This window comes from Vipera berus (genome assembly GCF_964194415.1).
Source record: "Vipera berus genome assembly, chromosome: 1".
In the NCBI taxonomy this organism is placed as follows: Eukaryota; Metazoa; Chordata; class Lepidosauria; order Squamata; family Viperidae; genus Vipera; species Vipera berus.
Window position 1 is genome coordinate 306756711 of NC_138202.1, and position 24196 is coordinate 306780906.

Genomic DNA, 24196 nt, shown 5'->3' on the forward strand with positions numbered 1-24196 from the left:
GATGATATTCCATTGTGAAATTATCCATATTCACTTAATTTCAGGAAAATTTTTGTATATGTAATATGCACTCATCTAGAACACGAGAAATAACTGATCTGGATTTTAAAGGAAAGGGGTAAGCAAAATCTGTTTCTGACTGTGACACATGCAGCTTTTTTAAAAATTGCCTTTTTTGAATGATGTATAAATGTGGTTTATCTCTATATAAGAAGGAAACAAAAAGATCAGAACACATCCTCCCCAGCAACCAACATCCAGATAAACAGAGATTAGTACCAGACAAACAAACAAGACAAGAACAATGCCCTAATTAAAGAACTACCAAGAAGAAAGTCAACACTAATAGGGCAAGATATTGCATATAAACAGGGAGCAAACCCCATACTCACTGGCAATGATGATGTTATTAGTCAGGTAATAAAACAACTAAGATCACAAGGACTTCACAGTTTAACCCTCAGCTACATTTGTTCTACATTTGTTCTCTTCTATTGTTCATGAGATATTTCTGTGAATGGTGACCCCTGGTTTGGTTAGTATGATTGTGTGTTATCAGATCCAACAATAAGAAGCTATGACTAACTGAATGGTTGCTGGAATTGGGTATGTCTACTTTAACGAAGAGAAGGACGAGGGGGAACATGATAGCAGTGTTCCAATATCTCAGGGGCTGCCCCAAAGAAGAGGGAGTCAAGCTATTCTCCAAAGCACCTGAAGGCAGGACAAGAAGCAACGGATGGAAAATAATCAAGGAGAGAAGCAACCTAGAACTAAGGAGAAACTTCCTGACAGTTAGAACAATTAATCAGTGGAACAACCTGCCTCCAGAAGTGGTGAATGCTCCAACAGTGGAAGTTTTTAAGAAGAGACTGGACAGCCATTTGTCCGATATGGTATAGGGTTTCCTGCCTGAGCAGGGGGTTGGACTAGATGACCTTCAAGGTCCCTTCCAACTATTATTATTATTGTTGTTGTTGTTATTATTTCTTTGAATATAGCTATAATGTGATATTTCTCCATCCCTTTGAAATCTGTTAACTTTACCATTCTACTAGCCTGAATCTGATTTTTTTTCCTCTCCTGCATTGCCAAATGCCCTCCCAAATGCAGGACAGACAGTAATGTAATTTATTTTATTTATTTTGTTCTCTCTCCATTTATTACCGCTAATAAACAATTTGTATAGGTAAATTAATGACTGAACACTTAATGCATACAACGTATTTATTGTATGATTCCCATAAGTTATGTTGTTGATTTATCCACAATCTGGAATCATGCTTTCGAAATACAGCCAATATGTAAATATAAAGCATAAAATTAATATTGGTATATATACCAAATAATGCTCTTAAAATGAGATTGCACATCACTTAAATAGAGCAGCCATAATAGATAGCCTTAGTAGTAAAAGTGCCTTCTTAGAAATACAGTCCTAGTTTTTACAGTGCATTTTAGGGAATATGTTTTATTGGCTGAGAGTGAGAAATGTGCTTCATTTGGAACAGTCTGCTGCTTCACATACAGACATTCACTAACTTGTTTGTGAACAAATATTGATGCCTAGTGCTAGGCAGCTCTCTTATTTGTAACAAGAAAAATAAAACTATCACTCTGATGTACAGCATTATAAAGTTAATATAAAAACAGAATTCCCAAATCCTGCTGTTAAAAAGCCATTCATAAAACTAGCAGTTTTTTTCCCCAAGTTCCATATTTGTAAATTAATAATTACTGTTATTTATAGCAAAAAGATCTGAATATACGATATAAATTATGATCTTTTGAATGATCTGGTTAGTTTTCTTAATGAGATTAGGCAGGCAGAATCACATTATAGTGACTGATGGTTGTCAAAAAAAAGGGAGAGGGAATTTATGCTGAGGAATATTCAAAAACAGATTGTCACTGTCCTTTGATTTTTATCAACCTAATGGTTAACATTTGGGTAATGTTGTTAACAACCTGATAGCCCTTGAGCAAGTAGAAGCTACTCCCCCTAGGAACCTTCAACAGACAGAATGGCAATGCAGCACCCAGAGGGGAAAGAAATTTTCTAAATGTTACCAATTGCCTTTTAGAAGAAATGAGGCCATGCTTACCAGTACAAATAGTAGAAGAATGAGAGGAGATAGAAAGCTAGTTTACACCAGGCTTCCCTTTGACAATAAATCAAGGTATCTGCATTCATCACTGCAGGTGGATCATAGGCTAGTTCTGTGCTGTCTGCTGGACAATGAAAATACCTGAAAGAAAAGAGAACATAAGAAAATCTTCAAGATTCTCACTAAAATCAAGCCACAAGAAGGTCTTTAATTGGGTGTTCTGTTCCCAAAGTGCTTCATATTTCATTCTTGTCACAACCTCACAGACCTCTATGCAATGAGGCTAAAGTACAGGGAAGAATCTTTTCTATTTGTGCAAAGCTCTTTGCAAAATTTAGAAAACTCTCTTCTCACAAGTTTCTAAGTCCAAAGGAGAGTCTACACCACAAGACCACAAGAAAATTAACTCCCTCTGGGAAAGCCTGTGAGGCCACAATGAGGGATAAGAATAAGGTCTCTTGCATGTCATAGAGTGTGCCTTCTTTCTCTTCATACATGGATGAAGGAGCACTAGAATAGAATTATGAAGTTGCCTTATAATTGTTTTATTTGTGTCTTGTGACTCAATTTCAATTCCTGACAATGGTATAATCAAGTCCATGCAGTTTTCTTGGAAACATTTTTAAAGCAGTTTGCTACTGCATCATTCCTACAGCTGAAGAAGATGGTCTCACCTAGCCAGACAAGATTAGAACCTAATTTTCTCCATACCTAGTCTAGTACCTTAATGACTAAACCAAAATGGCTCTTTTGTTTTATGAAATGCTAGAAAAAATATCTTTCTGGTCCATTACAGTCTATGCTGTAAGAGAGCCAGACAGTATCTTTTAGTCACTCCTGGTATCTTTAACATATAAGTATAACATGGACTTTGTCACCAAGTCATGAGGCCTGACCCTATTCTATGCATTGCTCACTACATCAGAAGACAATGCTTTACATGCTGGATGTACCCATGCCCTTGATGTCCCCATGTCAAGTAGAAAAATTAACACAATCTTACAGTTCACAGCAGATACAGTTTTCTCTTCACAGCATCATCTCCATGTAAGAAAATATATTTATTACATTTCTACCTGTCTGGCAGCTACTCACAACACAAAGTCCTCTGCCAGGGAGGTAAAGGAGACAAATCTGTGAACACAAAGGAATCAAAATAGAGTTAGATTTACCTCCAAAAATGATAGAAAAGCAGGGGAATATTCAAGCCCAGAGTTAACCATTGTTGAGCACACAGAAACATTATGCAGAAAAGGCTATGGATGGAATATTCTGGCAACACTAACTAAAGAGAAAGGAAACAAAGAGAGAATTATAAGGTTAAAGATAAATTACATAAATAATTACCTTGCCAGAAGATCAGTTATATTTGCAAATCTTTTAGTCTATTACATCAGTTGGTCTACATATATTTGAAGAGTCATTGTATAGTATTGTGATTCTGAACAACATAAATCCTGAATCCAAGCCACATCTATCCTTCTCTCTATAGGTCATCCTCAACTTATGACCATTAGTTCAGCATTCATCCAAAGTTATGACAGCGCTGAATGAATGATGGTTACAACCAGCCATCCCAGTACTCCCGAATCACATGATTGCAATCTGGGTGCTTGGCAACTGGCTTATACTTACGACTGGTTGCAGCACCCCACAATCACATGACTGCCATTTGCAAGCTACATTCTAGCTTCCTGATAAACTCAATGGGGAAATTGCCAGGAAAAGTTGCAAGTCACTGAGGAAAGTCTTCCCATCCATACAACCAAGTTCCTCTGCACTTGCACCAGCTACTTGCACACCCCTGCATAATCTCCCCAAGTCTCACTATGCCTACACACCACTCATGCACCCGCAACACCCTCCCTAAGCCTCCCTTCCTCTCACTCTCACACATTTAGACAATTAACTGCCTAAACGACTCCAGGCCTATCGCATTAACATCTGTAGTGATGAAATGCTCAAAATACTGGTTCTCCAACACCTTAGGACATGCCTCCTGCCAGACTTTGACAAACATCAGTTTGCCTACAGGGGGAATAGGTCGACAGACGACGCTATAGCTACTGCTTTACATTCTGTTCCGAACCATCTGGAGAAACCCGGAAACTATGTCAGGATGCTTTTCACTGGCTACAGCTCAGCCTTCAATACTATTCTGCTGAGCATCCTTATCGAAAAGCTGACTGACTTGGATTTTCCCTCTTCCATCTGCGACAGGATCAGAGACTTTCTGAGGGACCAGCCACAAACAGTAAGGGTCGGGTCTGTCACATCCACCTCCCTGAAGCTTTGCACTGGCTCGCCATAGGGCTGGGTGCTCAGTCCCTACCTTTATTCACTGTACACGCATGATTGTGTATCATCTGACCCATCCACTGCGATCATTAAGTTCACAGATGATACCACCATATTGGGTCTCATTACAGGTGAAGATGAAACAGCGTATAGGGGGAAGGTTCAAAAATTATCCTCATGGTGCCTAGATAACAACCTGCACCTGAACATCAGCAAGACAAAGGAGATGGTGTTAGACTTCCAGAAGAAAAGAGAGGAACCCGCCCCACTTTACATCGAGGGGGACTGTGTGGAGAGAGTTTCCTCCTTTAAATTCTACCTCAGCGAAGATCTCACCTGGGAAATCAACACAACCCAGGTGGCCAGAAAGGCACAACAGAGACTCTACTTCCTTAGGGTCTTTCAAAATAACAAAGTGGAACAACGACTGATGAACTCCTTTTACCGGTCCACTATAGAAAGCACCCTCTCACATTTGCATTATGGTGTGGTATGCTGGCTTGACAGCTGAGGATAGAAAGACACTACAGAGGGTGGTGAGTACAGCTCAAAACATCATGGGCTGTCCCGATACCACTAGACAACAGGGCCCGCTGTCTTAGAAGAGTAAGGAAAATTCTCAGGAATGACTCACACCTTGGTCAGCACCTCTTCACTCTCCTACCATTGGATAGGAGATATAGAAGCATAGCCAGCCACACCAACAGGCTGAAGAACAGTTTCTACCATGGGCTGTAAGACTCCTGAATGGAAAATAACTTCATGTCAACATAGTATGATACACTTGTGGGGCCGGCGCGTTGTGCAATAAGTTCACATGGTGCAATAAGTTTATGTGTTTGTTAGTAGGATTCATTGTGTTGGGGGGGGATGTGCACGAAGGGAGGCTCAGCTAATCTCATTGTACACATGTTGTACTCTGACAATAAAGGTTGATTTGATTTAAAATTTAAATTTAAATTTGGTTTAAACATTCTCCCTTAATTATGCCATGCCTTCCCCTCTTCATGTTATTCCTTCTCCCTCCTGGCAACAGCCACCCCAAGTCTAGCTGCACTCACCCTTCACCACTCCAGCCACCTCTGCACCCCCACATGTTCTTCCCCCTAGCAGCAGTCAGTTACTTGAATGTTGGCCTGCTTGTGAGCCACCTATGACTTGCTACTTCTTCTGGCTTCCCCAATGTCTTTGGTTGTGAAAAGCTGGCAGGAATTGCAAAGAGGTCCTCACCTAACAACCACTGCAATTCAGTTAATGACAGCAATTGAGACTGCAGTTACTTAGCCATTGCTAAGGGATGTAGCTGTACTTTACGACCTCATTCATTAGTGATGGAAATTTTGGTCCCAGTTGCCATTGTAACTATATGTATTTAACCCTGTATTAAGCTTATCTGTATTTAAGGACTACCTGTATATAAGCTAGGGATTTTTTTTCACTATTTAGAAACACATTAAAAATGTTTAATTTTGTCTGTTTTGTAAGTAAGAAATTTACAATTTGTGATTAAAAAATGACATGATATCTGGAGGATAATCAACACTAACTCTTTCTTAGTAAAAATTAATGCTTTCTGAGTTTTTAAAAACAAGAACCGGAACACATAAAGATGATTATATCTGCATCATAAGTTCATCAGTTACATATCTGGCCTATTCACAGAACATGTACAAGATGAGGAATTAGTATCAAAACCTGAAGAATTTTGAATATATTCACAGCTTAATTTTTGGCAACAGATGAGCAACAGTGAAGAGAAAATTGGTTGCAAGCATGATAAACTGTACAGTATAGTGCTAGAGAAGCATAGCATCACCAAGTTAAAAGGGACTATTTAGACTACATCCTATTCAGAACAAGAACTCAGATATGAGCATTGCTGTTCAGCCTCTACTTCGCGGCATCCAGTAATAGGGAGCTAAGGGTCTTCTGTGACTCTCCACTCTTATACCTCTCTTTTTGCTGCTCAGCCAACTGTCCAACTGCAGCCGAGGAAGCAGTCTGTTGAAGCCACAAGGTAAAAATCTTTTGAGACAGAAATTCCCACCACTTCTTCACCCTTCCCTTTTCCCATTAAGAAAGATGGAGCAAGGAAATGTGTTTGGGAACCAACAATTTGAGGTTGCTGTTTGTTAAAGGTACCCTTTCCTGAAGAAGTCCTTAGCCTGGTTTGCTTGGAGACAGAGAGTTGTTCTCTGATTCTGATTTGCTGGCATGAATCTCAGTTTTGCCTCCTAACTTATTCCATGGTTCTGAATTCCTCTCTTCTCTCTCAGTGACTGATTTTGCACCTCCTGGTCCAGCCTGACCCCATATCTTGTTCATTTGAAATATGTTTCTATAGCTTGCTATATCTGCAGCATTTGTTTATGTTTGGGACAGAAGTGTTTACTGTGAAGAAAATTGGGTCATCTGCCAAACACAACCCAGCAGTGATGCCTGCATAAACAGTGTGTGACTTCACTTGGCCCACCTGGCAGCACAGCAGGTAGCAAGCTTTGCAATCTCTCAACAGGTGGCTTGCCAGCAGTATGTTCTGTGAATCAGACACAAATAGAAGATTTTCTTTTTTTCTTCCAGGGGACCTACAAAAATCTGAGCCTTAGCTCTGGCTTAAATGTAATATTTTATAACATATCTATATTTTAAACAGATCCTTGAAAACAAGTAGAAAGTAGGGAAAACACATGTGTATTACACAGAAACATGACCTATGATAGTAAAAATATTTTTGGCCTTAAGTCAAGCGGCTTTCCATACCAAGCTTAAGAAGTCTACTGAAAAATTTATGCAAAGTTCCTGGTGTTCTTTGTTTTATTTCTGGTTAATTTCATTTGTCAGATGCCTAAAATTTTCTACAGGTCATACAAAGATGACAGAGAGGAAGAGATGATATGGAGTTAACAGAATAGCAAGCAAATCCAAGCACTAATTGTTATAAAAATATATAAAGGCTTAAAAGCCAAATGAAAGAGCTACTGAAGCAAACCAGAAAGCAAGTGATCCTGCTTGCATCTGTTGGCATGAGAATGATTTGGCAGTCTCATTTTTCCTCCATCCAGAGTCAGTCTTCAGAGGAGATTCAAGAGATCTTCAATTCAGCCTAATGATTTTTAGATATAGTAAAATATTGGATTACTTTTTCTCTAATTCTCACAAGTTGCATCCTGAACACTTTCTAATGTTATCCTTCCAACAATCAGGGAGAGATAATGGCTACAAACATACATTATGCAACGCGAACAACATAAAACAGCTGAACAGCCACAAACTAGGACCTCTTTGGTTAGAATCCAACAATCTTACCAATACATTACATTCAGTACAATTCCCATAGTTCCAAGAGACACTCCATCTTAGATTGCAATTTGTTGCAAAGCTATACCAGCTTCATTTTTCTTTCTTTCTGATATTTTAACCACAATGAAAACTTTCTGAAAATTCAAAAGTTTGCCATGCCTCTTACAAATCTTTGGTAAACTTAATGAAAATATTACCCGTTCAGTCTGTAAACCTGAAGGCAAAGTTTATAGACTATGGATTGTTTTGTTCCCCAAAACCATTAATAAAAGTACCATCCAGCTTTAATCTTGTCCTGTATAATGTAACTGGCTTGTATGGAATGCTACACTTTGCAGTTCTAAGTCTAGGTTGCAAAAACCAAGCATCAACTGGGATCTCTCCGACTCTTTGCTGTCACCGTATCATTCTCTAGATTTTTGCAATATGGTACCCTTAGGGGATTTTTTGTTTAGCTTTTTGTTTCTTTTCATGCCTAATTATATAATTTACCTAGCTACCCTTTAAAATGAGCTTAATTTTTCAAATATCGTTTTCTAATTTTGCAACTCAGCATGCTGGAAGTATTGGTTGAAAAGAGATGGGGGAATCTCTTGAATGACCAATTGCTGCTTCATGTGATAATCGTATCAGGTGTTCAGTACTGAAATGGTTTTTGATTACAATTCTATTCTGCCATTTTCTGAAAGCCTTCGATAAAACTGCATTTTAAATAAAGCATTATACTAAAAGACATTCCCGTCTTGCAATCACTTAGACACTGCTAAACAATTGGTGTAGTGTTTACATCAGTGTAGTGGTTAAGGCAGCAAGCTAGAAGGGAGTCAATGAGTTCTAGTCCCACAAAGCAAGTGGGTGACCTTGGGCCAGTCATTTTTCTCACCCCTAAACCACTTCTGAAAAACCTTGCCAAGAAAACTTCAGGCAGTCTCTGAGAATCGGACACAGCTGAATGGGAGGGGGGGAAAACATTCTTAGCTTAAATTGTTTGAGTAGCTTAGTTTGATAAAACTTTATCATTTAAACACTTTTTAATAATTCTTTATTATTTAATTCATTAATATTTTATCTTTAAAGTAATTAGTTATTAAGTTAATAATTATTTAATAATTCTCTTCTATTGGTACCTTTTAATAAATTTGTGGTCATAATTAATTTTTTGGTTGAAAAAGTGGTAGTTATGCTGTAAATCAGTGCTGAAAAGCAATGGCCAATTCTTATAAATTATTGCCAATGCTTGGCGCTCATGAAACTATTCACTGGTTTATGACCTCTAAAAACAGAACATACTGGAGATGCTCTCGCCAAAAACAAAAATAGAAAGACAAAGTACAGTGCTTTAATCATGGTGTCAGCCTAACACTATTAATAACACTTACAAAGTAGTTTAGTTTGAGGTATATAGACACCTAAACATTAAAAATCTGGATTTCTTTGTACTTTTGTGTTAACCTAATATTTTGACACTTAAAATGCACCTGACATCCATCATTTTTTTCCAGTTTTGATACATAATTGAACTAATGTCCATAGAAAGCAAAATGTTCCTAAGCATTTATACATCTAGTAGGCACTTGTACTTGATTTGATCTGGCTAGAAAACCAGAAACCTATGGTTTTATTTACTACTGAAAACTGTAGGAAAACTAAGAGAAAAAGTTTTTTCAGCTCTGAGAAAGGAACAGGAGAAAGATTAAAAAAAAAACCACCTCCACCTCTGTTTAGCATTAAATGGGGAGAGAAAATGTTAAACAGACCTTCAAGATCTTATTCTATTCTACAAAAATAAAAAGCATTGCTGGAATCTCTGCCATGCCTGTTTCTGGAGCTTGCCTTATCTTGAAGGGCTGACACTAGCAAACACCAACACCATGCTACAGGAACTCAGCCTATAGATCAGGGGTGTCAAACTCAATTTCATTGAGGGCCGCATCAGTATTATGGTTGCCCTCAAAGGGCCGGGTGGGCGTGACCAAGTGGGCGTGACTGAGTAGGTGTGGCTGAGTGGGCGTGGTCAGCTCAATGCTGCTCACTCAGCGCAGCTGACTCAAGATACCTGGTCAGGAAAGAACAAGTTGCACCGGCTAATTTGATGTGGGGACAACTCGTTGCCCCACAAGCTCTTCACCTCCACAAACTTCTGCAGCCAAGCATGTGCACACGCACACAGACTGCATTCCAAGTTTAGGAACTTTTATCCACAGAGGATGGAAAGGGCCTTCTTCCCAAGCCCAGGCATGATTGGTAGTTTGTTAGCTCAGATGTAGATATTCTCCTAGTCTCCAAGCTTGGAGAGGGAGGGAGGGAGGGAGGGAGGGAGGGAGGGAGGGAGAGAGAGAGAGAGAGAGAGAGAGAGAGAGAGAGAGAGAGAGAGAGAGAGTGTTCCTTCTTCTGCCTTGACAGATCTCTGGAGAGCAAGAGGAAGCAGGGAGCAGCACTTCCCAGTCCTGCATGAGGGGGGCTGGCCCTTCTTGAAAGGGAATCCCCATTTCCAATCATGCGTGGTCATGATGCTGGCTTGTTGGAGCAGCCTTCCCTCATGCAGCTTCCCTGCCACCTTCTGCTCCTCTCCAGAGATCTTTCAAGGCAGAAGAAGTTGGAGGAAACTGCTTCCTGGAAACTTTTGCCACATCAGCATCATGGTTGCCTTCAAAGGGCCAGTTGCATGTAAGACTATTGTGTTGTATTAGTTCAGAAGTGTATTATGTCTAAGAGTGGGGCAAAAAGGAGTAAAATTTCAAATATAACAAATAAGTTATTTATTTCAAATAAATATGGAGATCTCTTGCTTGCGGGCCAAGGTTCAAGTGAATGGCAGTTTAAAGCTTTGCCTGCCAGATGCCAAATGGTGCTTACCACTGCCTGTTGTGAGAAGGGTCAGTGTTCTGGGTTCATTTATGCTGATGCATGCTTTAGTTATGTGGTTGGGCACAATGGTATCCGGCTGCCTTTTTTTATTTTTTAACTACATTTACATCTTGCTTGCACAAATATAATGCCCTCTCCCTTAGCAAGTAGGGGGAACAAATGGCTGCTTTGTAGTTCCTGAGGTCCCATCAGGTACATAGTGTTGAGAAATGCTCCTATTTCACTGCAGCAATTTAGACATTCAGAACACAGAAGAGGAAGCCCATGAATCAGATATCATCGATTAGATACCTTGAAGAGCGAGAAAAGGCCCTTTGAGCACCCTTGGGAAAGGTCTGCAGCTGCCTTTGGCTGGAGAATTGGGGGGGGGGCTCATCTGAATCCCAAAGGTAAAGCTCTGCTTGGAATTAATTGGGTATTCCGTTGGATGGTAGGCCAAGACTCGCTAATAACCTGTCCCATATAAGTTTGAAAGATCAGGTGTTGGAATTTGCCAAAAAGAAAGCCTAAGTAAACTGATACGGTTGGGCCTCCCTGGCTGCAAAGCCAAAGGTAGAGTTGGGGCTGTTGCTGTGCAGAACTGTGTTTATCCTAAAGACCTTCAGGTCGCTAGAACAGACTAGAGTAGACTGTAGCTTGCTTTTGAAAAGCCCCAAAGACAACACAGCAGTAAAAATCTCTGCTGGGCCTCGGAATGCCGTCTTCCTTCAGGAGCTTAGCTGGTGGCACACAATGCCTGCTTAGCCCCTAAGAGCCGAGGAAGGTGTTCCTTTGGGCCGCCCCTCTCCCCTCCCCCTGGGAAAGCTGTGCTCCACGGGGATCTGAGAATGGTGCTTGGCTTCTAAGTTATTATTTAAGATTTTATTTTGAGGGGTGCCTTATTAAAATGACACGGGCTCCTCTTTTTTTTTTTTTTTGCTACCCTGTACTTTGAATATTTTTTAATAAAATATTTAATTTCCTGATAGCAGAGTAGGGAGCTCTTTCTTTCAGTCTGCTCAGGAGATTTGATCTTACAGCTTGGCCCCTTCTTAGCAACATATCTATATTCTGTGCCACGCCGAGCCGCTCGTTGACTCTGGCAGCATCCCGGAGCTGGCTCGGCCTCAGCTGATGGGCCGCGGTTCGCAGGGTCCGCTCATCAGGCTGCCAGGCTTCCTGGCAGCACATCCCGCAGGGGAGGTCTGCTAGGGAGGCGGCAGTCAAGTGTTGTTTCCCTCCGCGTGTGCGTGTGTGTGTGTGTGTGTGTGTGAGAGAGAGAGAGAGAGAGAGAGACCTGCGGGAACGGCTGGTAGAGGTGGCGGCAGTCCGGCGTTTGCGTTTTTTTGTGTGTCGAGCCCCGTGGGCCCGACACACAGGAAGGGGGGGGAATGCCGGAATGCCACTTCCCTACCAGCCATTCCCGTGGGTCTGACACACACACACACGCACGAGGGGGAGAAACAACGCTGGACTGCCGCCGCCTCTACCAGCTCTGCAAGCCTCTGCCGCCTTCTCTCCGCTGCCTGGCCCGAACGAAGGGACGTCCCTTCGTTCGGGCCAGGCTGCTGAAAGAAGGGAGCGGCAGAGCCTTGCAGAGCTGCTCCCTTCGGCTCCTCTTTGTTCAGGCCAGGCAGTGGAGAGAAGGGGCAGCAAAGGCTTGCAGAGCTGGTAGAGGCGGCGGCAGTCCAGCGTTTCCCCCCCTCATGCATGCGTGCGTGTGTCAGACCCGCGGGAATGGCTGGTAAGGAAGCGGCGTCCCCCCCTCCTGTGTGTCGGGCCCACGGGGCTTGACACACAGAGAAACGCAAATGCCGGACTGCCGCCACCTTTACTAGCCATTCCTGCGGGTCTGACACACACACACACATACACACGCACGAGGGGGGAAACAACACCGGACTGCCACCTCCCTAGCAGACCTCCCCTGCGGGATGTGCTGCCAGGAAGCTGAGAGAAGGGGGCGGCGGGGGCTTGCAGAGCTGCTCCCTTCGGCTCCTCTTCGGACCAGGCAGCTGAGAAAAGGGGGCAGCAGAGCGGATCCCCATATGGGGGGGGGGAATGCCTCTGGGTCCCTGCACAGAGACAGGGGCGGTGCACCAATGGCTTGGACTTGTTGCCAAGGTCAGCCGGCCTGGCAGGCACCACAGCGGAATCTCTTGTAAGGTCTGCCGGCCGCGGCACGCCAAAAGGCAGGGGCTGACGGGGAAGCTTCTAAGACCCCTGTGGACCCCCACCCCAGGCTAGCAGAGGTGGCGGTGCAGCAGGGTAAGGGGAGACCTGCCGGGCAGGGAAGAGGCAGGCCCCCCGGGGCACCCCAAGACTGGCCGCCCCCACCCGCGTAGCAGGTAGAAAAAGGGCCCACTCACCTTTCCAGTCCTCCAGTCTCTTCCTCCGCTGCCCCCATGTGCAGTCTGAAAAAGCAAGTTCAACCAATCAATTCAAACTTTGCAAGGGTTTTTTTGTGAGCAGTTTGAATTGATTGATTGATTGAACTTTTTGAGTCTCACTATTTTTTCCGGAACTGCACATGGTGGAGGAGGACTGGGAGACGCAGGAGACGGCTCTGGCCAATGAGCTGTCAAGGGGCTAATGAGCTGCAAATGTTGCTGGGCTCTACCAGCCCACGTGCACTTGCCTCCTACTGAGCAGGTGCTCAGCCGGGCCGGCGCCAAGGTGGTGGGGGCCGGACCTTGGTAATTTCCAGGAGAGTTGTGCGGGCCGGATTCAACCGTATGGCGGGCCGTTTGTGGCCCGCGGGCCTTGTGTTTGACATGTCTGCTATAAATGGTGGGCAGAATATATGTTATCCTTGCAGGTTAAGTGTTATGTACTGGGCTCTTAAAGAATACCACTGGGTTGCTGGAGCAGCTAACAGCTCTCCAGCAACCCAGACTACAAGTCTCCTGTGCTGCAATTGGCTATCTACAGACAGCAATGATTGATTCAAACCTATTGGCTGCCACCTAGGGGCTAGACCAGGGGTCAGCAACCTGAAACAGTGAAAGAGCCACTTGGAACCGGTTCCCTCACAAAAGGAAAAATTGGGAGCCGCAAAAAATGTATTCACATGCGCGTACATGCGTGCATGCATAGAACAGGGTTTGACTGAAGAGTGGAGCCAAGGCGAGATATGCACCTACCCTGCATATTTGAATTGATTGGTTGAACTTTTTTAGTCCCACTTTTTTTTTTTTTTTGGACTGCACATGGCCGAGGACTGGGAGCTCCGGAGCCGCGGGTTGCAGACCTGTGGGCTAGACTATATATTGTGGCTAGTTGAAGCCTTTTCCCCAGTACAGTTTCTGCATGAAATAAACTATGAGTTACCTTGTACTCAGCTTCGCGTCTTCATTCCTGCGCCAAAGAACCCGCTATTTAACATTAAGCCTTTTCATTAAAGTTATTTTGAAGATTGATATGTGATTAAGTTTACTTGACGTGAAAAGTTTATTAGACAAAAAGCAAAAACTTCCCTTCAGACCATACATGGAGGATGATATACTTTCCTTAGCTTTTGGGGGGAGGCTGGCATTTTAATTTTTTTCCCCCAACTCACTTATAGTAAAAGTACAGAAAGACAAACTGTAAGGAACAATATTTAACTCTTTATCTCTTTTTGGAAAGCTGAAAAGAGCTGGAAAGGTCTGGGTAGATTTGTGTTCTACTATTATTTATTCTACATTAAAGGAAAGGAAGAAAAAAAGGAAGAATTACTTCACCCTTTTGTAGCCCTCAGACCCAACTTTACAAATCAGAAAGGAATCCTTGTTTTTTTAGAGCAAGGAAAGAACTGGATTTCACTTTCAGTTCCTCTAGCTGCAGCTCAAGGGCTGTTAGCCTGGGTTCACTGAGAAACATCAGCTCTGAAGGAACACCTCTGTGAGGATAACAGCCAATTACCCTATTTAACAGCTATTAAGTGGTGTTAATTGCAAGCTATAGAGTACAAGCAGGATGGTTTAGAGAAAACAAGGGGAAGCAAGAGGACAGGATGATACAAGCATGGAGAAGCATTTTCAGACATGTGCAATGAATTGGAATAAGCTTCCAGCTGGGATGCACATATGGTGGCAGCTTCCTCCCAATGCAGTAGATCTTAAAATGCTGCAGAATACATCTACAAGAAATAATAGAATAAAATACTAATCTACCCATCTCTATTTCTTATTGGCAAAAATCTGGCATAACAAACAGAATAGGCACGTTTCATAACATATAAGCATTGAGAACATTATTTTCACAAAGTTACTGACAATATTTTCAAATTTGTATAGGCCCAAATTTTACTGGAGCTTTTGTCATACTGTGCTGTTGCAAATAAGTTCTGCATGGACAAATCACAAAGACATTAGCTACTTCTGAATATGGGGTAAGTTGCCGCAATGGTAATTCAGCAATGCCCCATTACCAAAAAAAGACTTCTTGTCTTCTAGGCAAAGCTTAATATTTTGAAAGTGATATTTACATCTAAAATTCTTATTTATTTTCTACATCACAGATCCATCTCCAGGAACCCTTTAAACACTAATACAAATAATTTCTTCAAAATCTATTCAAATTGTATTGAACACACAGAAAACCTGATGTCCATGACAAAATGTGAGATAGTTTTTTTAGGCCAGATTAGACCAACGCCTTTCCTAAGAAGTGCTGCAAAGCCTTGTTAGAACTGCTTTGGGTTGCTTGGACTAAGCAGCTTAATACTGTGAACAATGATTATAGAACATAACTATTTTTCCTCAATATATTCAACAGAAAATGTTAGTGAATTTCATGTATTAGGGAAAATCATACATTGCACAATTAAAAGCATTTTAAAATATCACTGAATTAAGCAGAAACTTCTGACATGTGAAATTGATATAGGCTAGATGGATATATGAGTTGTATATTCATTTCCTAATTATATAATATATATCAGCTGGAACAAAAAAGTAAACTAACATTAATGGAAAAAACTATCATAAGACATAATAATGGATGAAGAAATGCTGCATAGTCAAGAATAAATAAGAAAAGTCTTCATTTACAATCCAGAAATGTTATCCATCCATCCATTGAAAAGCCAATCTTTTAATGAAAAAAAAGTCCATGTGGATGTACTCCAGGTTTAGACAATCACAAGAGTGGTAATATCCAACAATAATAATACAGTATAGTGTATAAAATACATAGTGTGGCTATGTATTGCTTCTTTGCATCTTTCTATAAAACTGGAGACTACATCAAGCATCACTTTAAGCTTTTCAAGGAAATGCAGAAAAGATATTTAACAACTTGAAGAGAGGGGGAAATATCATTAGCACAGAATATAAAGTCCAAAGTCTCTTCTCTGAATTTGCCATGTTCAATGATCATGGCTAACTGAGAATGAAAGGACTGCAGTTCTTCACATCTGAAGGTACCATGTTGGAGACAGAATTTAACTTCCCTGAAAATACCTTTAATACTTTGTTTAATGAGCCAGTCTATAGTAACTTTTCTAATCTATTATACTTGCAAGTGATTGTGTGACCTCTTTATTTGTGCATAAAATCAATCACATTATTTGAGAAAATAAGGCTTTCTTTCATTAATGGGCTTTTTCTTTGGAAGGGCAGAGGGTACAAATAGCTTCTGGTAGTAAACATTCAAATTATTACTCTGTTGGTGATTATCAGCTTATTTCCGCTATCTCTTGCCAGTAACTCACATTAAGTCTAATCAGCTGTTTGGTATTAGTTTTTTATTCATATTTATTTTGATACTGTCTCCTTCCTATCAGCTAGCTATTATTCTTCATTCAGAGATCTTTAAGAGAAGAAGACTCAGTATAGTCTTAAGTTCCAGGTAGGAATATATAGAAAATAGTCATCATTTATGTAATTTGAGCCCAGAGGTTTAAAAGTTAATTAAACAGTAAGGTATCAGTAAAATATTTGAATATTGAGCCTTAAAAATGAATTCAGTAAAATAGTCAAATATTGTGATATTTCTATACATACAAGGATCGGAATTGCGCAAGCCATGTGACAGTCTATGGAAATGAACATTTATTAATTTTTTAAAAAACATTTATACACCCGCCCATCTTTCAACCAACTCTGGGTGGCTCCCAATCAAAAATTAAAATGACATATAAAATATTAAACCAATAAAATTAAATAGATTAAAGCATTAAAAGATGAAAAACAACAAAGACCTTGTGCCAGGTCAGTCTTCTAATGTGCAGTTATCCAATCTTATCCCAGCTCTTGGGGAGAAAGCCAAGTCTTCAAAGCTTTATGGAAGGCTAAGAGAATAGAGTGTTTCCCAGGGCTAGACTTGCTAAAATTGGACTTGAAGACACAACACAAGAAAAATGTTGATGCTTTTGAACTTTGGTATTGGAGAAGACTCCTGTGAAAACCATGGGCAGCCAAGAAAACAAGCAAATGGTTCATTGAACAAATCAACCTAGAGTGCTCATGTGAGGCACAAACATCTAGCTCTCTGGAGATGGTTTTAATCATGGGAAAGGTAGAAGGAAAGAGAAGAAGATGGCAAGCTGGATAGTCACAGTAGCAATATGTGTACTGTTAGAAGACCAAAAGGACCATGTTCAGCATGTAAAAAATCTGTTTATGTGGTCATTAAGAGTTGACAATTATTTGAGTCCCTGTAAAAAGTCAGGTGACATAAATTATTACTATGGCATATAATCAAAAAACCTCTAAGAACCTAAAAACAGAAGGTAAGTAAGATGCCAAAGAAGTTGATAACCTGCTCCTGTTACCTCACTATTTTGAACCTAGTTTACAGACGATTTTTAAGTATAACAATCAAATTGGGAGTACAAAGCACAGATAATTGTAGCAAAACTATCTCAGTCCATAGCTAAGGCTCAATAGTTCTACAGCTCTGAGCAGTCCCTCACAATCTCATTCATCGGCCTTAGCTGATAAAAGATGTTCTGTGCAACTGTACTTCCAAAGCTGAATCCAAGAATATTGCTAAACTACATATCTGAACGTTTGGAGAGAGTAGAAAATGCTTTCAAGTAAGACTGAAATTCTTCTTAGTAAAGTTCCATATTACCTATATTAAATCTTGGCAGGGTTCACATATGGTAAAAATTACGGGTTTGCTAAATCTGGTTTGTTAACTATGCTATTTGTATACCATGGTAGTTTATAATGATATGATTTGTACATCATAATAGAGGGTTCACGTAATCTGCTAAACTTGGTGTCTCTTGCTAAACTCGTCGTTTCTGACTCTAGGGGCCGGTGCTCATCTCCGTTTCAAAGCCGAAGAACCAGCGCTTGTCCGAAGACGTCTCCGTGGTCATGTGGCCGGCATGACTAGATGCCAAAGGTGCATGGAATGCTGTTACCTTCCCACCGTAGTGGTCCCTATTTTTCTACTTGCATTTTTACGTGCTTTCAAACTGCTAGGTTGGCAGAAGCTGGGACGAGTAACAGGCGCTCACTCTGCTACGCGGCACTCGGGATTCAACCCACCAAACTGCCGACCTTCTGATCGACAAGCTCAGTGTCCTAACCCACTGAGCCACCGCGTCCCTTTCAAGAAAAGCATACAGTACAGCTTTTCACAGGGGAATTGTTATTGTTATTGTTTTAGAAACATCTAAAAGCAAAGCCTCTCAAGAATGAATTGTTTCTCTTTCTTCACTGCCACCATCCATTTAACTAAGGGGGAAGGGGAAGAAAACTGTTCTAATGACTCACCCAACAGAGGCAGCAAAGTATTCCATTTCTTCTCTGACAAGCTGCAGGACATTTTTCCCCAAATAGGCTGAAAATAAATTATTCATGTAGGAGGGAAAGATTTCCAATAACCAGCAAAGAGTGAACTGCTTGAAATTGAATTTTCAGTGTGAACAAACTTTGGGCAGGTTATGGAACAAAATCGAAATCTTGGTGGAACCTAAGTAATATTTAAAGTTCAAATGCAAAGAGCACAGAACTGTACATAATCTGGAAGCATTTAAAATAATATAAAGTTCATCCCAACTGATGATCAATCAGACCCAGTTGCAGCTTACTATATAGATTGTTTAATAGTAGAAGAAAATACTAGCATTTGTTTTCACGTGTCAGTTTCCAAGATGGTCTTTTCATTTAAACAGAAAATGACTGTTAGCTTTCCTGATGAGAAAAATGGTCTTGAATAGTATATAACCATATACTTTGACTCAAAAATAACTACTACTTGATTATTCCAACAAAATTCTATTTTTTATTTAATACTGTTCGACTGTCTTTAATACCATTTCCCCAATTCATCCATATTAGGAGAAATGATGATGTATAATACAGAATAATTGTATTTATCATTATATTATTAAAGCTTATGTCTCTCTGTTCCATATTCCTTTTTTGATAAGAATTATTTAAATACTAGTAGCAACAAAAAACATAGGAAAATAGCCACAGATAACACACAAGTACCGTATATTTCTGAAGAATAATGAAATAAGTGAATTTTATAAAACTGAGCACACATATCAAATTTTATAAGTAACATCGCCAACTTCTGTTGTTTACTGAACATTTGTTGTTTTCCCAAAGCAGCATTAAAAAAATAATAAACACCTTTCAAACTCACTTTTTAAAAACATTTCTGCTGGTCCTCTAGCTGTAAAGTACACAGAGAAAAAGCTTACTGTGAATGTTCTCAAGCTATTTCTAGGGCAAGTGAATCCAAGCAACAACATGTACACTCAGAAAGGGAGGAGGGATTATGAATAGGGAGAAAAGAAATATTTTCTGGGCCATCATTAAGAAAGAGTCTTGCTATTAGGATTTGGGTCTCACACCTGGATCTGCAATGCTCCAGGGAGATGCTCTATTTAATACATCATCTAGGACCTTTCTTTCTTGCCTCTCGTTCCCCTCCTTTTTAAAAAACAAACAAACAGAAACTTATCTATCACAAACTGTAGCACCAGAATAGTCTCAATATTATTCTGAATATTATGGGACATTTGATAAAAGCAGATAAATATCTGATGATATTCAACTACACTGGACTGATTTTAATGCTGTTGTTGTTGTGGAAATGTGCATTAAAGTCTGAATTTATGACTCAATGGTCTATAAAATAACTGGGACAAATGTGCTGAAGAACCTACTCAAAGATTATCTTTGAAGGTTCTTCCCCAATAGGGACACGGTGGCTCAGTGGGTTAGGATGCTGAGCTTGTCGATCAGAAGGTCGGCAGTTTGGCGGGTCGAATCCCAAGTGCCCAGCTTCTGCCAACCTAGCAGTTCGAAAGCACGTAAAAATGCAAGTAGAAAAATAGGGACCACTACGGTGGGAAGGTAACAGCATTCCATGCACCTTTGGCATCTAGTCATGCCGGCCACATGACCACAGAGACGTCTTCAGACAAGCACTGGCTCAGAAACGGAGATGAGCACCAGCCCCTAGAGTCAGAAATGACTAGCACGCATGTGCGGGGGAACCTTTACCTTTACCCCAATAAGGAAAGAGGTGGATTTTTAAAAATGTCTCCCCTTTAGTGTAGTAGCTATCTTCTTAAAAAGGTGTTTATATTTCTGAAGAAAAGTCCCCTGCTGCTAGTTTCCCGCTGAGAACCTGAATTCTGGCAGGTTAGAAATTACTACACTATTCTCCTGACTAAATTGCTCTTGTCTATCACTGATTAAACCTTCAGCTACAGTCAATCTCTTATAAATCAAATTATTCCTGTTTAACTATTACTCCATGATACAAATGGAAGAGCAGCACGCAATATCTGTATGGTCTATTTTAGAATCCATGGGTTTACAAAAAGATTCAGAAACACATGTTAAATAGTCTTGCTGTGCTGGAGCAAACTGATATAACTTTTCCAGTATCACTGGAATTTAGGGAGAAAGTATTTCTGAAGTTCAAGTCAACGCTGTTATAAAAGTTCTAGAATCTAGAAGATTTTCAGGGAGGCTGGATGAGTTGTTCATGGGGACTCAGACCTTTCTGTCCAAGAACAGCCTTGAGAAATACATTGTTATGAAATTGCATTGCAACCAATGGATATTCTCTTCCAGGATATTGGCCAGTTGGAATAGGCAGCTATGCCACTGCTTTGTTCAGCAGCATATCTTATTGGAGTGGATGGCAAACAAAACAGAAAATAAAGCAAGTTTTTTTATTTAAGATTAAAAGGTATTCGATTTTTGTCCCACCTAATTCACTAAACACTTTACTCATCCAATCAATCAAAATTTGTCTTTAACTGGCATAAGATATATTTCATTTCTTGTCACAGGAAAAAAAAAACTTCTATATAACAAAGTTTCTTCAATGTTCATGTCATTTTTCACTGAGAATTGTTACAAGACTTGCATAATTAACCATAAAGGACTTCTATTTTGAAAATGAGCACATATTTTCCTTTGCTGCAAAAACAAATGTTGGTATCCATGCATTCATTATTTGACAGGAGTTTTAAGTTATTAAAATATAAATTGAGCAAACACTTGAAAGATCATTGCAGCTTTTCTAAGTACTACTTATTAATTAACCTTTGCCTCTTGGATCAGATTTTTGGTACTAGCTCCTGTTGAAGAAGGCTTTAATATGTTTTCTTCTTATCACAAAAGGCAGAATCTCCGCTGTCTTAGAAGAAAGTTTCAAATATGAAAAGAGGACAGAGTGAAAACCATGAATCTCATATTTGGACTATGATGAGAGCAGGCAAACTTCACACACTCCACCTCTCTTACTCAACACTGTCAATTGAAAAGTCCTATAGAGAGCATTTTTTTCTATTCTCATTATGTCTTTTGTCAGAATTTATCAAACTAAGAATTTCTCCTATGCTGTGGTAAGTAAAATTGTCAAAATACATCTTTCTACTGCCACAGTTTCAAATTTCCTTACTTGCTACTGGCTGACAATTCAGGATTTATATCAAAATAATACTAGAAGAAAACCAAACGAACAACTCAGCCATGTATGCCTAGCATCGTCTTTAAATTTGGCCTTTGTTTCAACTTTAAAAGTGCCTCTCCACAGAGAGCAACAGAAAATATGGAGATTTATTTATTTATTTATTTATTAAATTTTTATACTGCCCTTCTCCCGAAGGACTCAGGGCGGTGTACAGGGCAATAAATATTAAAAAACAAAGTACAAAAGTTAAAAAACAATTAAATAATTTATGCCCGATATATACAATAGTTAAAACCATATTAAAAACCCAACCCCAAACCCATCAGACCAGGCCGGATTGCTCAAATAAATAGGTTTTTAGATCCTGCCGGAAGGAGCGAAGGTCGGGGGCCATCCGGAGCTCAACTGGCAAGCGGTTCCACAGGTGTGGTGCGCCCACAGTGAACGCCCTCCCCCTGGGGGCCACCAGTCGACATTCTCTGATCGGAGGCACCCTGAGGAGGCCCTCTCTGTGGGAGCGCACTGGACGGAGGGAAGTTGACGCCGGCAACAGGTGCTGCCGTAGGTAATCCGGACCCATAATCGTGTCATCTTGGATTTGGGAGTAAGGAATCACATGCAGCCAATGCATGATCAAGAGGACCCTGCTTATTTGTAGTTTCAAAAGCTTTTGACAAAGTTTCTTACTAAAAAAAATGTAAAAAAAGCTTGACACGAGATACAAGTAAATATCTCTTCACTCCTTAACCAAGCATTACTGTCATTGGTTAAAGAACAAATAGCAGGGAATGAAAATAATACACCATTCTTGCAAAACGGATATAAAGTATGAAGCTTTTTGCATAGGCATCTGTACAAATGCTTTTTAACTTGTTCATAAATAATCTAGAATTTTTGTTAAGTTTGTAAAAACTATGCAACGGCCTTTCAGGACTTTGCTCAGTTCAAACTTTAATAGCTTAATAGCCTCCTATGAAATCATGCACAAATAGCAAAAATTGTTGTTGCAGCAAAGTAAGTTTGCTAACAGGAAAAGAGACTCTCATGTTAACCCCACTCACTGTGGCATGGTAGTGGAGCAGCCTTTCAACAGTCAGATATGTGATCCTCCTAAGCAGCTATTGCATAGCTGAGCAAATGAAGAAGAGGTTTCCCAGAAGCAGGGACAGAAAAAGGGGAAGACTACAACTTTCTCCTAATCCCTATGCAGTAAACCAAAAACAACATACTTCTAGGAGAAGGTAGACAATCACCCAGAAATTAATAGAGTGTTACACAAATGCTCTAGGGAACCATGGAGATGACCTTGATGAAAGCAGAAGCTTTAGGAAAACATCAGGAGCCGAGGAAGTGTGCATTAAGCCTAGGCAGGTGGGAGAGAATGAGAAAAGGACTCAGTTATCCCCACAACTCCCTGGTATAAAAGGAAGGCCAGGAAAAACACAGGCAGGCTTGCAAGATTCTACTACAGGTAGTTTGCAAGACCGTTCACTTAACAATAGTGCAAAGTTATGACAGCCTCAGAAAGAGAAATTTACAACCTGTAATTATGACCCTCTCTCTCCCTCCATCTCTCTCTCTCTCTCACACACACACACACACACACACACATACACACACACAAACTCACAATCACTATAGTCACCTGATCGCAATTCAGGTGCTTGGCAACCAGTTTGCACTACAACTGATGCAGCATTCTGCAGTCATGTGATCATTATTTGCTATCTTTGCCAATTTTCAGCAAAAACTTCAAAAATCTCCATTAAGGAAGCTATTTTTATTTAATGACTGACATAAAAATTGTCATAAATTTGGGTCCAACTCAACTTATAACCACAATGTCTTTGGGTCCCAATTGTGGTCATAAGTTGAGGACTACCTGTACTGCAGCCTATGATTTCAAATAAACCAGCTCTTCAACAATTCCTCTCCGAAAAAGGAGAGGACTTGAGATCACTCACAAGTGCTCCAAACATTTGCTTCTCATGAGAAGACTGCAAGGTAGCACCTCTGGTGGGTTTAGAGCTCTAGGAAATAAGGGAATACCCACCTTGCTCAAATCCCAGTCAATGCTTTAAGATGACACTAAGTTCACTTATATCTTTTCTAATCACTTTTAGAAATTGCTTGTTAATTGCTTTTCAGCTATTACAAACCTTTGAATCAATACATTTTATAGCAGAAGTCCCCAACCCCCCGGGCTGCGGCCCACTACCAAGCACGGCCCATTCAGAACCAGGCCACGGAAGCAGCAGGCAAGTATGCATGCCCATGCATCTACACTTGCACGAGCAGTGTGTGAGCGTGCAAGGCTCCATTTCTGCAAGTGTGCTAGTGGCGAGTGTGTGAGCCCATTGCTCGAGCAAATGGAGCTGCACATGTGCATGCACTCACCAGATGCTCATGCAGAACCAGTCTGACTCCCTCCTCTCCCCCCCCCCGCCAGTCCTCAAAGTCAGAGAGGTTGGGGCCTGCTGTTTTACAGCACCAGGTGAGTTTTATACATTGGTTAGAAAAAGAAATTTTACAAGTTTAAGCACTTAAAAAATGCTTTGGGGAATAAACAGCAAAAGGATGTTTAAAAGTTAGTTTTAGAAAGTTATAAATGAACTAAGGGTTCACATAAATTTAAAATAAGATTTTGAAATTAATTACCATGTTTCCCCAAAAGTAAGACCTACCCATCAAAATAAGCCCTAGCTTGATTTTTTTTGAGGGGTGAACCTAATATAAGCCCTAGCCCAAATAAAAACCCT

At 40.5% G+C, this 24196-nt stretch overlaps 1 protein-coding gene across 1 annotated transcript in view; it reads right to left on the reverse strand.

The window, feature by feature from the left end:
• Positions 1–2101: 2101 nt before the first annotated feature.
• The window catches only part of CNIH3 (cornichon family AMPA receptor auxiliary protein 3), a gene marked incomplete at both ends in the record, with an annotated part of 68368 nt that continues 46273 nt past the window's right edge, over positions 2102–24196 (reverse strand). The window contains 2 exons of the mRNA XM_081329110.1: positions 2102–2249; positions 3281–3393. Of these exons, the coding sequence (XP_081185236.1) occupies positions 2102–2249; positions 3281–3393 (261 nt within the window). The remainder of the gene's footprint in view (positions 2250–3280; positions 3394–24196) is intronic.